The 17,034-nt window shown below is 39.1% G+C and overlaps 1 protein-coding gene across 1 annotated transcript in view; it reads left to right on the top strand.

Annotated features, from left to right (window-relative positions):
• Positions 1 to 16,359, top strand: part of LOC117534879 (ras-specific guanine nucleotide-releasing factor RalGPS1-like) — a gene marked incomplete at its 5' end in the record, with an annotated part of 50,755 nt that extends 34,396 nt beyond the window's left edge. The window contains 12 exon segments of the mRNA XM_034199143.1: positions 460 to 597; positions 5,041 to 5,134; positions 5,443 to 5,510; positions 7,382 to 7,508; positions 8,384 to 8,535; positions 8,698 to 8,746; positions 8,857 to 8,937; positions 11,159 to 11,264; positions 11,724 to 11,816; positions 12,072 to 12,177; positions 12,255 to 12,346; positions 14,013 to 16,359. Of these exon segments, the coding sequence (XP_034055034.1) occupies positions 460 to 597; positions 5,041 to 5,134; positions 5,443 to 5,510; positions 7,382 to 7,508; positions 8,384 to 8,535; positions 8,698 to 8,746; positions 8,857 to 8,937; positions 11,159 to 11,264; positions 11,724 to 11,816; positions 12,072 to 12,177; positions 12,255 to 12,346; positions 14,013 to 14,042 (1,136 nt within the window).
• Positions 16,360 to 17,034: the final 675 nt, after the last annotated feature.

Genomic DNA, 17,034 nt, shown 5'->3' with positions numbered 1-17,034 from the left:
GTCCACAGTAGATGACCATTACATGTATGATCTGTATGTGTAATGTGTATTTGTAAAGCGCTTTGAGAGTCTTTGATAAAGCGCTATAATAAATATAAGGATTATTATTATTTGATGTGTTTGTGTGGTTTTTCCTCCTGTTCTGGTATTAGACGCAAGAAATCAGACATGCAACCCTTCAGCGTGAATTATCTTTTGTAAAGACACAGAAAAAGTACATGTATTACAGATGTACAGTATTATACATATAACTACCTGTATGACTTACAAGCTTGCTCTGTTTATTCATGCATTACTGATCTGCTGTTGTTATTCGAGTCATGAAAGCCCCAGTGTGTAACAGTAACAACATGTGTCAGTGCGTGCGTAACGTGTCCCAAATCCAGATGTTCTGTCATTAAAAGGAATGGGTGTGTTTACATCTGATTCATCGCTCATGTGGTGTCTTGTCTCCTGCAGGGATCTACCTGTTGGACATGATCTACATCGACTCAGCCTATCCTGCTTCAGACAGCATCATCGAGACGGAGCAGCGGACCAACAAGATGAACAACCTCCTGAGGGTCATCTCCGACCTGCAGGTGTCCTGCAACTATGGTAAGAATCTGATTACACTAGAGACCATAGTGTGACGGGAATACAACACATGTTTTTGTACTACTATTAAGATACTGGAAGTCTGCAAGTTACGATCACAACAACTTCTGTCCCATGTGATCGTGTTCTTTATGTCTTTATTAGGATCCCCATTAGCACTAGCATGAGCATTGGCTATTCTTCCTGGGGTCCTCACACACTCAAAACCAGTGTTGTGCTAGTTACTGAAAACCAGTAACTAGTTACCATTACTAGTTACTTCATGTCAAAAGTAACTCAGTTACTTTACTAGTTACTTACACCCAAAAGTAATGCGTTACTATGAAAAGTAACGTTTTAGTTACTTACAAAAATGGCTCCCATTAATGCCCTTATAGCCTTCATTTCAGTACTGTTATTGCATTGCAGAATAATACAATCTGTTGATCAACTTGACATGCATTATATGCAATCTGGATTGCATCGATATTAGCTGGCTTTCCATTTTTGTATATTCTTTCTCCAGGTAGTTGGAAAAAGTTTTCCGTCCCATATGCCGTGTGCCGCCCGGACATGCTATCATGCTAACTAGCTCCCTGAAAGCGGGTGACTCCAATGTAGCAATAGCCTGCATGTGTTCTACAACATACCGTGCAATGGCTTTATCCGACTTTTCCCTGGCCTAGCAGTCCCTTGGTTAAAATCCAGCCGCTGTTGCTTAGGTGGAGGTGGAGTGGCGTCGGCTGAGTCTCTGTGGTCTTAGCTACTAGCTTCGTCCCAGCATGTTGTTTTTGCAGATGTTTTAAGAGATTTGAATGACTGGTTTGGGCAGTAGATAGGATCTTTGACCCGCCAAGACACAACTTACATGTAACTAAAACTTTATTTTCTTTGTGCTCGACAAAAGTGAAATAGTGAGAATATCTCCAGGTGGAGAAACTAGACTTGAGCTCCGCCGCCGCCATGATAGTCTTGTTAGTAAACAACACAAACACGCCCACAGCCCGTCTCCGCATGTGACACAGGAAGTATCTAAGTACATTTACTCAAGTACTGTACTTAAGTACAGTTCTCATCTCTGTTCGCCTGGCTGTTGACTATATAAAAAAACTAACGTAGTAACGCACCATGTAGTAACGGTAACTGAGTTACTGAATATAAAAAGTAATGCGTTAGCATACTAGTTACTGCCAAAAGTAACGGCGTTACAGTAACGTGTTACTTGTAATGCGTTAGCCCCAACACTGCTCAAAACATACATAAACATACATACAACAAAATTAAAACAAAACAGCTCATCATTTCATGTGAAGTGAAAACTAAAATGGTCATCAATTATGGCCATCCTAAGGCCAAACAAAAGTAAATACAAATAAGTGTACATAATAATATATGCATACATAGCCACAGTTCAAATGTACTTTATAATACTTAAATAATTTTTTAGCAACCTTTTGAAATGTACTTGAGAATGTTCCTGAATGAACCGGTGAAGAGTTCCAGCTGATCATGGCTCTGGACTGTTCTCTGTCCCATATTTGATTTAGCTTTGGGTAATACAAACCTTCCTTCTACTGTATGTCGTGTTTGATAGTTATGTTGTGCATATTGCGCTATAAACCTTTGTGATAATATATCTGGTGAGTGAGTCACTGTAATATTTCTGACAACATTAATAAAATATAAGTTGACCTCTGTCTGACAGTTAACCATTTCAGTGTCTCCAGCATTTCAGTGACTCTGGTTCTGTCGGACAGTGTTTTTCAAAGTGGGGGCCCCGACCCCCCGGGGGGCCGCCAGGGGGGTCACGCAAAGTTTGAGGGAAAGGGGAATCTTTTTTTTTTTTTAAAGTTCCATTTTTTATTTTTTAGATGTTATTAATAACTGCATATCTATCAATCTATGTGTCCTCCTTTGATGCCAATTTTTTAATATTTTTTATTTATTCATATTTTATTTGATTGTTTTTAAATCTCACGACCGCCCTTTAAGCCAATCAGAATCGAGCTGCCGCTACTGAGAGTGAAACTGAGTATCTGCTCAGCTTTTGGAGCAAGTGAGAGCTAGTGAATATTTCGCTCTGCAGCCGGATGAGAGCACGGATGTAGCAAATATTGATGTTTATATATATGAATTTAAATATGTTTATTGTTAATATTACTGTTGAATATTATATATAATATTATTAAGGCATAAGTAGCTTTCAAAATGCAAAAAATATGTTAATTGTTCATATTACTGTTCAAAATTATATAATAATAATAATAATAATAATAATAAATGATATTTATATAGCGCCTTTAGAGGGACCCAAGGTCGCTGTACATGGTGGACAAACAAAACAAACAGACAATCAACGGGCAAACCAAATAAATAAATAAAGGAAGCCAGGGGACCAGAAAAGGGCTCGGGCCCGAAGGCCAGGGTGACCAGGTGTGTTTTTAGTGATCATTTGAAGATGTCCAGGGAGGCAGCATTACGGATCTCGGCAGGAAGTGCATTCCAGAGGGTGGGGGCCGCAACACTGAATGTCCCTGTCACCAACAGTCAACCTATATCATATTATAAGACAGAAATCACTTTAAAAATGCTTTAAAAATATGTTTACTGTTGATATTACTGTTTAATATTGTGTTAAGAATGTGTATAACAGAACACACAATCAATGTAATGAATGACAAACAAAAGATAAATACAAACATTTTTTAGAAGAATAACTGATTATTAATTATTAATACAAATATATATTCAGAAGCTGTATTAAGCTGTATGATTAATCTGTCATATTCTCCATCATAATGTACTCATCATTTAAAAAAAAAAAATTGCAACAGGGGGGTCCCCGCCAGACGATAATGCTATATGTGGGTCCTTGGCATGGCTAAGTTTGGGAACCCCTGCTGTAGGAGCACTGCAGTGCACATCGTGCTGCCTTATTTTGTGCTACTTGTAGTTTGTTTAAATCTTTTTCAGCAGCACTCGACCATATAACCAAACAATAATCCAGCTGCGACAGAACCAAAGCATCCAGAACTTGTCTACTGACATAGTTATTTAATGCAGCGTTTTGCACATACTATTGAAACATCATGTCGGTAGTCTTCAACGTCGTCCTTCGGCAGGAGGAACTTCCTCAGGTGTTAATCCTCAGAACTACAAGGTGCCCATCATCACATGATAACAGAATGTGATGAACATGAACTGTCTCATACTTTGGAATAAATGAGCATGCTTGTGGTTAAAATAGGCTTTTTGACTGAACACACCATTTCCTGCAGTCAGGCCAGTTTATATGAAACACATGCAGGTTCCTTTTCCTGTATAGCAAACATATTAAAATGATATATTTGCATGGGTTCTTCTTCTGTCCAAGACAAACAGGCCTGATGAATACAGCTGGTCAAAGCACTGAATCAGCAGCATTGGAGCCACTGCGAGTTAAAGGGTCTTCAGCTTTTTCTTCTGATTACTCAATATGCCGTCGATCAGGCATCGTTTTACCAGAAGCCAAGTTATCAGCAGAGGTCTCCTACTCTCTAAAACAAGCACACCTACTTATTAAAGCTTAAAAACACAGAATAAGGCAGTTTCTTGTTAAAGATTTGAGTTTCCCCGGTTAACATAGGCCATAGGGAATACAAGCTAAAGTTTACTCAGGTTGTTTCAAGACGTCCGATAAATCCCTTATCCGGTTAAAATACAGTTTAAAAGCACCAAAAACTGCATGACAAATCATAGGTTTGTGACAGACTGTAAGACTTTGACTCATCATTGTACCCTGTATACAAGGGCAGGGTTGCTTTCACTTACTGTACGACGGCTAAATCACTGGATCTTTTTATTTATAAAGCAATGTTAGGGAAACTTCCGTCTTACATCTGTTCCCTGATCTCACAGCGTATTGTAAATGGCTACTGCCTGAGATCTAAAGCTGTGGTTGTATTACATGTGCCAACTGCTAGGACTGTATTAGGAAATACAGCTTTTAGATGCGCAGCGCCGCTAGCATGGAACAGTCTACAAAAGGAATGGAAGCTAAGCAGTTTGATTCCATTTCATGTTTTTAAAGCTAGGATAGACGCTATACAATCAGAAAATATTGGTGTCTGTAAATGCTACTAGTATACAAACTGTAGTATCATATAATGTCCTTTGTTTTCTGTCATGTTTGTATTAATGTTTGGAACTAATTGAAGCAGGTCACCATTGTAAAAGAGGTCTATGATCTCAATGGGTTTTATCTGTATAAATAAAGGTTTTGAATTTAATTGAATTGAATTGAATAGGTGTATTCGTTCTTAGACATCTTAATCCAGAAACGTTCCATAATACTGTATATATTTCACTTCCTTCATGACGTTTGTATTCACTATATTCTACTTCTAGTTGTAAATGTTGTGTGTCTATCATCACTGAGTCAATGCTCAGATTGAGTGTTTTATCTCCTATCCTTTGTTCCTTCAGATTACTTGGTGACTCTGCCTCATGTCCAGAAGTATCTGCTGTCAGTTCGCTACATCGAGGAACTCCAGAAGTTTGTAGAGGATGACAACTTCAAGTAAGCTCCAAAATAACCAAGACATCCCCTAAAAACTCGGTCAACCTTCACTTCATTCTGCATCCTTTCCTCACATTCACATTTCATTTAGCTAACGCTTTTATCCAAAGCGACTTACAATGACCAATTACAGGGACATTCTCCCTGGAGTAACTATGGGCTAAGCGCCTTACTCAAGGGCATACTAGTGGTGGTGATCCAGGCGGGATTTGAACTCACAACCTTCCGATCTTCACCTCACTTATCCATTAGACCACCACTACCCTTCCCTGACTGTAATCAAACTGACGAAACCCTTTGTGTTGCAGGCTGTCTCTAAAGATTGAACCTGGCAACAGTTCCCCTCGCATCGCTTCCTCTAAAGAAGATCTGGCAGGTAAGACACACACTGATTAAAAACTTAAAAACTTGTTTATTGGAATCACCTATTTAGTGTTTATTAATACTATTAGTTGAACTGTCACTGCAGTGCAGACAGAATGGACTCGAAACGCAACTTCAGAAGCAGGCGAGTTTACACAAACGTCAGGTAAAATACATGTCGTTAAAACGAGTAACAAAAGCTCAAAGCAACAAAACAGACAAAGACAAGAGGAAAAAGGCACTGGGTGGATATATGTCTCTTAAATTACCTCCACATTTAACCAACATGTGAGTAGAGAAAACGATCACAGCTGACCACAGCCAATCACTGCGGCTAACCCAGTCTCACTGCAGCAATATTTCATAATCATAATGTCATAATGTTAGCTGGGTGGAGGTGACGCCCAGTGCCCAGTTTGGAGCTTTCTAGCAATGAGGAACTGTAGATCTTATCTACTTGAAGACTGTCCAAGAGTCCGGTTTATTCAAATAATTATTGAAGAGAGTAGGCTGGTTTGGATGAGTGTGTAAGGTGTAAATATGGACGGATGGGTTAGAAGCCATCATGGATTTTATATCGGACATTTTGATGAGACTTTAGGACGCTACAGAAGTGTTTACTGAGGTTCCCTCTATAATAACATTTGTCAAAATGGTTAAATACGAGAGAAATCAGCAGAGGTGGAAGAAGTATTCAAATGCTTTACTTAAAAGTACCAATACATTAGTGTCAAAATACTACAGTGAACGTCATGCATTCAAAATACTTACTTACCTAAGTAAAAGTACTATTAACACAATGTGCTTAAGGTATACAGATGTAAAAGTAATTATTGTGCAGAAGAATGTATATAATTATATTTATATATGTGACATCAGGTAGCATTTTACTGTTGTATATAAACAAAGTAAAATATGTAAACAATTGGACTCTTTTGTGACTTAAAGAGGTGCATTTTTAGATATGCATTGTGTGCAAGTTGCTAGAGCTGTTATTATATTGTTTCTCTTTTTAAATGTAGTGGAGTAGAAGTATAAAGTAGCACTTAATGGAAGTACGTTAAGTACAAGTACCTCAAAATTGTACAGTAAGGATACTTTGTTACTTCCCACCTCTGGATATCCTGGTTCCAGTAGCAGGGACATGTCCCGTTTTGATTCCCAATTTGAAACGTTTTATTAGGTATTCAGAACCGGGCGCTCTTCTGCTGAGCGTGCAGAATGCTAGCTTTAGCCACCATGAACTAGCGTGTGTCTTAACGAGCTAATATTGGAGTGATTAAGGCGTTGTGAGGCAGGGGAACTCTTTATCACGGGTTCCTGTAATTCGACTTTACCACATATGTTTCGTGATTTCCAAATTACGGATGCATAAACTTTTTCCTCTTGTTTGTGGGAAAGGTTCGAAACAGAGAACATTCCTTACCACATTATCAGTTTCCCCACGAAGCTAGCCAGCAGACACAATCACATGCAGCTGTGTGTGTGTGTGTGTGTGTGTGTGTGTGTGTGTGTGTGTGTGTGTGTGTGTATGTGTGTGTGTGTGTGTGTGTGTGTGTGTGTGTGTGTGTGTGTGCGCGTGCGTGAGTCGGAGCACTTCTCCTAGTCGACATGATATTCATGGTACTTTAAAAAGACCTTGATATGATATACGACAAATGTCACTTATTTCCAACATCACGGCCCCTTCATTTGCAACATCAACATGATTACACACACACACACAGGCACACACACACACACACACAGGCACACACACGCACACACGCACACACACGCACAAGCTGCTATGGACAGTTTTGCACTACTGTATATATTTGTACTGTTGTAATATTTTCAAATGTAATTGTTTAGTAAGTCAGTGTGATTGTTTGTGTGTTCCAGGTCTGTCTGAGGTGTCGGCCTCCATGAGGTACAGCCGGCGGCCCACCTGCCCTGACACCTCTGTGGGGCTTCGGATCCCCACCCCCCCGCCCTCTCACCACAGGAAGAGCCATAGTCTGGGGAACAAGTGAGTTCTATCTATCTAACCTTATGTTAAAGTCTGACCTGCACACTCTCAGTTAGGAAGTGTTTAATGAGGTGAAGCACATGAGCACTACTACGTGCGCCTTCCTCATCATCTCTGTATGCTTGTAAAACATTTTTATTAAACGTACATTTAAACATGTTATGCTTAGAAACAGAACTACAACAACAACAATACAAAACAAATGAAAAGGGGGCATAAAAGCATTATATACTAAACCTATCCAAAATGTCTACAATGTTGTATACACCAGGAGGAGTACAAGATGTTTTAGACTTTAAGTATTTCCCCTACCTCTATAGTGTATTCAGTATTTATACTAGAGTGGTTATACCTACTATGCTCTAAGGTCGTATTACATTATGCATATAGACTGCACATTTGAATGATTCTCTCACAAATGCTAGCTGCATTTCGTTGTCCCAGTACTCTGTGCAACATCAAGAAAGTGGAGTCTGATCTAATTTAATAAAATATGAAAAGTGAAAGGAGAACAAGAAGCTCTCAACGTGTGTGTGTGTGTGTGTGTGTGTGTGTGTGTGTGTGTGTGTGTGTGTGTGTGTGTGTGTGTGTGGTGTGTGTGTGTGTGTGTGTGTGTGTGTGTTGTGTGTGTGTGTGTGTGTGTGTGTGTGTGTGTGTGTGTGTGTGTGTGTGTGTGTGTGTGGTGTGTGTGGTGTGTGTGTGTGTGTGTGTGTGTGTGTGTGTGTGTGTGTGTGTGTGTGTGTGTGTGTGTGGTGTGTGTGTGTGTGTGTGTGTGTGTGTGGTGTGTGTGTGTGTGTGTGTGTGTGTGTGTGTGTGTGTGTGTGTGTGTGTGTGTGTGTGTGTGTGTGTGTGTGTGTGTGTGTGTGTGTGTGCAGTATGATGTGTCAGTACGGCATGTCAGAGAGCAGGAGCGCCACGTTTCCCATCGAGAAAGCCCGCCACCTGCTGGACGACAGCTTCTTAGAGTCCAACAGCCCGGCCAGGAACGACCCGTACAGCAACTCTGTGTCCAACGGCCTGTCCATGGGTACGTATACTGTACCATTATCACATATATTTATCTATACGGTTAGAGTGTGTGTCTTTATGCTGCATGAATAACTTTAACCCTCTGTGCTTTATTCTTTTTTTCTCAAAAACATGAGACCTAAAGAATAATCTTGTCCTGTGTTTGTTTTTTTAATAACAGGCAGCAGTGAAAGCTCTTTTGGGGAGGAGCTGTCTCCTGGAATGGAGAGGTGAGAGCAAAACATCACATATAACCATTTTAATCCATCTTTCAAATGACAAATGAATATATAGTACACTGAGGAGTTCTGCTAATACTCTCTCACCATGTGTCAAACAGGGGCCGCATGTACGCCACACTGGGCCCCAACTGGAGGGTCCCTCTCCGAAACTCCCCCCGGAGCCGCAGCTATGTTTACAGGTCAGTGAGAGGGAGAGTTCTTCAAATAAGAATGAGTTCACCTTCATGGGGCGATAAGTAGGGATGGGTACCGAGCCCCGGTATTCAATTATGATAATACCGGGGCAGAATTATGAAAGACAGTGGTACCGCTAAGCTCCGACGTTAGCGGCCTTTTTATCGGTACTGGAGACATGTAAAAAATATATGTCATATATATTATTGCTACACAAACATTATATTGCAGTTTTAGTGTCGCCAACTCCATTTCTAATACTGCAAAATGCGTCTATGATGCGTCTAGTTTTAGTATTTTCGATCTTTCCAATCCAGGCGAGAGATCTCTCTCTCCCCCGCCTGCTTGCAAGGGGGCGGGGCAGTTTACACACACGCAGCTGCTACATCACACACACACACACTGAGGAGATGGCGGAGAGAACGCGCTCCGAGGTGGTTAAACTTTACCCGTCTCGATGTGGACAATGCTTACCAAAAGTGCAATAAGAGTTTAGCATGTGAGGGCGGTAACACGAGCAGTTTGTCTAAACATTTATCAAAAGTGCTCCACATTCAGACGGAGGAATGCACCGGGTTCGACTGTCTTTCTAGCAGCTCTGTAGCCCCGTCCACGAGTAACGTTTCCACGTCAGGTGTTATGTATGCTAGCAGCAACACACAGAGTTAACTCCATGATACAAACATGGGTTAATGATTAGAGGTAACTGAGTTATTTATTTTGTTAAAGTTTCAGCTATTCTGTTCACAGTTCTGTCATCACATTATTTAATACGGTTTGTTACAACATTGTTGTTTCTTTTGATATGAAATATTATGTATTTAATTTAAATAAAAAGCAATGTTAGTTTTGTTCACAATGTGTTTAGTTAGTTTACCTTTTTTTGTTCTCCTAAAGAACCGATAAAAGTACCGTTAAAGAACCGGACCGATAAGCGGTATCGATAAAAGTAGTAGTACCGTTAAAAGACCGGACCGATAAGCGGTATCGATAAAAGTAGTACTACCGTTAAAACCTTAACGATACCCCTCCCTAGCGATAAGAGTTAGACTCATGTGTTTTACTTACCTCATCCGTCATTTTTGACTCTACTTACTGAGCTGTAGATTCCACTTACTAGCTACGGGTACATGAGTAAACTAGTATTCTCCTACATCTCTATATTGTCAGTTCACAAATAAAAACAAATCTAAAGCAGATAAAACCTGCTAGAAATGTTAAAAAAATCACATTTTAAAGCATATCAGAAATGTGATGCTAGTTTTTAGCAATACATACATTTTTACTTAATGTCAATTGCTTATTGTTATCATGCCTTATTGAAGATTCACATGTCTGTATGTGGCCCATAATGAAATGTAGCGCCCTCTGCATGTTGTTTTTAGTCCTATATTAGTTGTGAGTATATTTATGTAACTCGACTAGAGTCAATGCGGATGTTTTAGATTGACTATATGTACTAAGGATATATAATAATAATATCATTTGAACCAGACATGCTCCTACTTTTTGTTCCATGGTTATCTGTAACAAGTAGGGATATAACGATATATCAAATATCTCGATATCGCGGTAAATAAATGTCTCAATCCCGTCGTAAGACTGACAAAATCTACCGCGATTTAAAAAAAGTTTTTTTAATAATAAACTTTTTTTTTTTTTTTTTTAACCTTTATTTAACCAAATGGTCCCATTGAGATCATCGATCTCTTTTTCAAGAGAGACCTGTCCAACATGGAAGCAAGTAGTGAAAAACTAAAGTGAAACTTGATTTATTCAGGGTCTGATTATTATATTGTTGACACTTTAAAATACTACTATCCTACTAAAATGCTGTACAAATTAGATTTATTATTTAATAAAGAAAAACAATTCAAGTTTTAAAAAAAAAAAAAAAAAAAAATTCACATTTTTTTCCTTTATTTTTCAATATCGCGATAAATATCGTACCGTGGACTTTTTATCACAATATTATCGTTCCGTGAGTTTTTAGTATCGTTACATCCCTAGTAACAGGACTTCCTGGATCCTTCTATCGTAAAACATTTGATGCTAAAGTAACATTGTCCTTATGGCGCATAAGGCTTCTTCTTATTTTTTTTGCAGGTCTCCTTTGAAAAAGAGATCATTGATCTCAATGGGATTTTACCTGGATAAATAAAGGTTTTGAATTGAATTTATGTTTTATTGTGTTTGCATCTCTTCTCCTCTCTCCAACAACTTCAGCTCCTCCGCTGCCAACTCCTGCTACGGCTGCAGCGAGGAGGACAACGTGACTGTTGAAGGACCGCTGAGGAGGAAGACCCTTCTGAAGGAGGGGCGCAAACCCAAGGTACATTTAGATTTCACTGAGATTCAAGCTACTTCTCTCGAATACGGTTGACTATGTGAACAAAGAAACATACATGCACATACCACCTTTACAGCTCGTGTCAAAACATGGTTCACTGAGAACTACACCTGCACACACTAGTCTGTGTTGGACATGTGTGTTACATGTTGTGATCATGGATGTAGTTTCTGTTGTGTGATTGTGACATGTATGTAGGAATGTTTGCATTGTATTGTTCTGTAACTAATGCTGTTGATGTATTGTGATTTTAAAAAGCTGTCTATTATCATCTGGACAACAGCTGGAAATTAGCAATGTTGGCTAAAGCTTCCCCATTTACTGTTTTGTGTGACAGTTGGTCAATGGGCTGTCCACGACACTATAAACAAATCAACTAAATACATTTTCTGACAAAAGTGAGTGAGATGTTTTCAGAATCATGTTTTTGTTTTGTCGCAGTTGTCTTCGTGGACCAGATTCTGGATCACTCTGTCTGGATCAACTCTGACTTTCTTTGGGGCCAAAGCTCTGAGGGCCTCTGAGAGAAAACATGTGAGTTTGCTTTCATGCCTTTCAGTCCTTTAGACTTAAGACCATAAGACTGTTAAACACCTGAACTAGGACATCCATAACAATCACCTGTTTGCAACTTACAAATGATGTATCACTTGTATAGACTCTTATTGCACTATTTCTATTTTATTTGTATTTTACTTTATCATTTCATATCAGTACCATTCACCCCTCTGTATTCATTCAGATACAGTGTGTGTAGTTCTGACTCCTGTGCTCATGTCTTTGCCCCAGTATAAGTCCAGCCCCTGTAAGAAGGTGTGTGTGACGGGGTGGATGGTGGTGCTGCCAGACAACCCGGCCAGACCCAACATCTTCCAGCTGAACGACCCTGACAAAGGTCAGCTCCCCCCCCCCCATACAGCTCCTGCTCCTTCCTGTGTCCATCAGAGAATCACAACTTGTGTCTCTTCACAGGAAATGTTTACAAGTTCCAGACAGGATCCAGGTTCTCAGCCATCATCTGGCACAAAAACCTGGAGGAGGCGTGTCGGAGCAGCAGACCTGAGGTAGGTTAACACACACACACACACACACACACACACACACACACACACACACACACACACACACACACACACACACACACACACACACACACACACACACACACACACACACACACATACCATGTATACATCACTTCAGGGGACATTACATTGACTTACATGCATTTCCTGGAGACTTATCCTAACCTTAACCATAACCAACACATGCCTAACCCTTAACCTTACCCTAACCAAGTCTTCACCCTAAAATGAATGATTCCCCTCATGGGGACCTCCAATGTGTCCCCATAAGGGAGGTGAGTCCCCACACGTGACTGTGTAAACATATTTAGGTCCCCACAAGTATAGTAATGCTAGGACACACACACACACACACACACACACACACACACACACACACACTCGCAGATCTTCCACTATTACACTTATTTCTCACTTTAAATTAAATAAACAAACTGAGGTGTCTGCAACTTATTCTTAATTGACATTTAAAGACATTAATTACAAGATGTTGATATGGGCAACGTGGCAATGATGTATGTAGTGGGTTACATGTTATAGGCATTTACAAAGTTTGTAGTCCATTGTTTAATAGTATTTTATATATTCATCATATCAAAGTTGCAGTGCAGACGGCAAATGACTTCATCCTTCTTCAGCAATGTCTTGCCTTTAAGAAAAGGTCCAGGGTAAGCCCAGAAATATAAAGGTGTCAGTCATCCTCTTTTACTCTCAGCAATATTCCTGTTCCTGTTCACCGTTAAATAACAAAATAACTTTAATTCATATGTTCACCAGACACATGACTCATTATGGAAGCTGAGGTTTCTCTGTATCTGCTGAATATATATATTGTTCACAAATGACTGGTTTTTGGACCCCCCCAGACCCCTCCAATAAAGCAAAACTGCACGTTTCAGAGTGGCCTTTTATTGTGGCCAGCCTAAGGCACACCTGTGCAATAATCATGCTGTCTAATCAGCATCTTGATATGCCACACCTGTGAGGTGGGATGGATTATCTCGGCAAAGGAGAAGTGCTCACTATCACAGATTTTTTCAGATTTGTGAACAATATTTGAGAGAAATGGTTATTTTGTGTTTATAGAAAATGTTTTAGATCTTTGAGTTCATCTCATGAAAAATGGGAGCAAAAACAAAAGTGTTGCGTTTATATTTTTGTTCAGTGTATATATATATATATATATATACAGGTTTGCCAAAAGAGCCTTATATGGTCATGATATAGCCTGATATTGCATTAATATTTTGTTGCAAATGGGGAAAAAAACATAAAATCGAAAAGTAAAAGCCTACAAATATTTGAGTTATTTGTTAAACTTTGGATGCATTTCCCCCCCAGCCTAATTGTCCAATTCCTTAGAACCTTATGCCTCCATGACTGCATTACTAATGGATTTTAGTTTTTTGTATTTCTGGTCGTAGCACTTAAAAGGTTTGGCTTATTTGCCGCTAATGTATCTGCAGCACTCTTGCTGTCCTGAGGTAGTCTCCTCGTGGTTAATTGCACTTATTGTTGCTTTGGGTTGAATCATCAGGAAAAGGAAATACAATTATGTACAATGTTGTTTTTTTCCAATTCTTCCAAATAAGGAAACTTCTTTTTTTTTAATATATATTAAATATGTATGCTCTTCTTTCCACAGATACCAGCAAACCTCATGTCATTTGAATGAGAGCAGACTCCAACCAGCGGGACGTTAATGTGCCAAACTCATGGGGTTAGGGAAGCAGAGACTCAAACATGGACCCCAGTGGAGAGATGAAGAAGTGATGATGATGAAGAAGTGATGAAGAAGCTGGATACGTGACTGTGTACGCCAACACCTGCTTTCTTTCTTTACCAGGACTAAATTAAATGTGAACTGTGGACAAATTGAGTTAATGGAGGACTTTGTTATGCTGCTTAAAACATGTGAACAGCGTATGTTTTTTGGCCCATGTTGGGTTTCTGTTTGGGGGAGGATGAGGAGCAGACCAGTGTTATACAGCCTCTCCATGGAGCTCGGGGTTTTAACACAGAAACCCCTTACCACTTTTAATCGAGTGGTTACATTTGTGAATCTATTTCTGCATTTCATCATACCGGGAAAAAGAGTAGGAAACGACACGCATCCCAAACTTGTGAACCTACGGAAAATGTGACGGTTTTATTATCACGGTGGAAGAGCAGAGGAGGAGTCTTCATCACCTTCAGCCCTGTGACTCACAGACTGAACATGTTCATAAATCGTAGAATTAGTAGTCGTACGTAAACACTAGGGAAGCATGAAGAGGGCTTTTAGAGCCTGAAGGTCACTCACCCCCCCCCCCCCCCCCTCGCTACCTCAGCTGGTAGTCCTCCTGTTCAACAAGGTTTACAAATAGCAACGAGTCACATTTTCTACAGAACAAATCTCAACACCAGGTGATCATTACAATCAGTAGCCAATCAGAGGAGCCAGCTGTTTCTAAGCAATGAAGTACAATACTTTGGGTGGGTGTAAATACTGTTTTTATTTGTAAAAGAGTTTATTTTTTGACAGTTGGCCATAAAAGGGAAACATTATATTCGATTCACCAATCTAACACTCAAAATGAAGGAATGAGGGAAGACGTTGGTAAATAACCTGCTTCAGAAGCAGCATTGCATTTTTTTTTTTAAGGGTAATTGTTTATCACAACTTGGATTGTTTTGAAGAAGTTTGGACTCACAAATGACAGAGAGAGAGGTGGTGACATCCTTTTGTAACACTCTCTAGCGCTCCAACACATTGTACGTGAAAGGCGAAGGGGCGGGATATATCTAAGCGGTTGACCAATCACAACAGAGCCGGCCAGCTAACCAATCAGAGCAGACTGGGCCCTGGTTTCAGACGGAGGGTGAAAAGAGGTACAGGCAGTATGAGAGAAATAAAGAGCTTTTTAAACATTAAAGCAAGGAGACATGTCACAGTAGAGACACTACATACCAATATGAAACTAGAAATAGGGCCTCTTTAAGATTAACAACCTTTAAGGATGCATCGGGAAACAAAGGGGTTCAAGATAATCTGATTAATATGTTGGTTTGTTTCCAATCTATCTGATGATATGAAGCTAAGATCCCAGTTGTGATAAACCTGAATGGTCCTTTTAAGAGTAGAAACATTTCAATGGAGAATAACTAATTAACTAATGCCATATTTCTAATGTTTCCCTGTTGTAACTGTCAGTCATTTATTTAAAATATTGCAAAAAGAAGATTGAGAAACAATTACAGTACTTGTCAAGTGTAATCATGTAGTAAAGAATTTCATAATTTTGATGTTTTTCATTCATGTATTGTCCTTGACTTAAAAAAAAATGTGGACAACTTTTAACATTTCTTCAACTAGTCCAAATGTTGTGTGATTCAGTCATGAAGGCTGTGTTTAATATGAAGAGGACCACAGCTGTGATTAAGCCCATTCAATACAAGTCTTATCATTTATCGAACAGCTCATTTCAGAAAATCCATTAGCAGCCCGCTGAAACTCGCCTATTTTGATTTATCCGAGTGTGTATGAAGGGTATAAATTGCAGAAAAAATGGAATTGCATAACCCGAAAAAGTCTTTGCTAATTCATTTAAAAAATAACAATGAAAACCAATGGTTGCTGGGGAGAAAACACACCATGTGGTCCTTTTGAAACCACAGCACATTTCTTCTTATTGTGAAAGTAGAATATCATTTCCATCCAGTAAAATAGACCATAAAATGTGCACACTTTACACTCATCACCTGTGAATTACTGAGCCTGTGTTTTGGTTTTTATTAAGTATTGTACTATTTTATTATTGCAGACGAGCTGAACAAAGTGTACTGCATTGATGGATATTACTGCATTACTTTTACGATGAGTGTAAACAAACATGTTGCCGTCATGTCACTTTGCTGTTGATGTACACTTTATTCAACGTTTTTTATTTCACACGCTATTTGAAGACTACCACTTCAGTAAATATGTATAATTAAAGAAACAGTTGAACATGTTGGGATTGTAGCACATGCTTGTTTAATATCTTAAGACTCTGAAGTGAAATTCTAATTATTGTATCTGTCCAGTATAAACTGTATCACGAATACTACGTTTTTAGGTCCCAGTCAGTGGTAGTTCTGATACTTTAACTATATTTTGATGATAATACTTTTCTACTTTTACTTGAGTAACATTTTTGATTGCAGGACTTTTACTGTAACAGAGTATTCCTACACTCTGGTACTTCTACTTTTACTCAAGTACAAGATCTGAGTACTTCTACTTTTACTCAAGTACAAGATCTGAGTACTTCTACTTTTACTCAAGCACAACATCTGAGTACTTCTACTTTTACTCAAGTACAAGATCTGAGTACTTCTACTTTTACTCAAGTACAAGATCTGAGTACTTCTACTTTTACTCAAGCACAAGAACTGAGTACTTCTACTTTTACTCAAGTACAAGATCTGAGTACTTCTACTTTTACTCAAGTACAAGATCTGAGTTCTTTTCCCACCTCTAGTCCCAGCAGAGTACGATGACTGTTTTATGGATTGGATAATAATAATAATTCAAAGTATGAGATTATATACATTCCTTAATGAGAGAATACCTCCTATCAAACGAGATAAACAAGAAAAAGTTAATCTTACCTCTTATGACTTATGTTGTCACCCTGTTGTATACC

This window comes from Gymnodraco acuticeps, unplaced genomic scaffold, assembly GCF_902827175.1.
Source record: "Gymnodraco acuticeps unplaced genomic scaffold, fGymAcu1.1, whole genome shotgun sequence".
NCBI lineage: Eukaryota > Metazoa > Chordata > Actinopteri > Perciformes > Bathydraconidae > Gymnodraco > Gymnodraco acuticeps.
The sequence above is the reverse complement of the archived record's forward strand: the minus strand, read 5'-3'. Positions and strand labels throughout refer to the sequence as shown.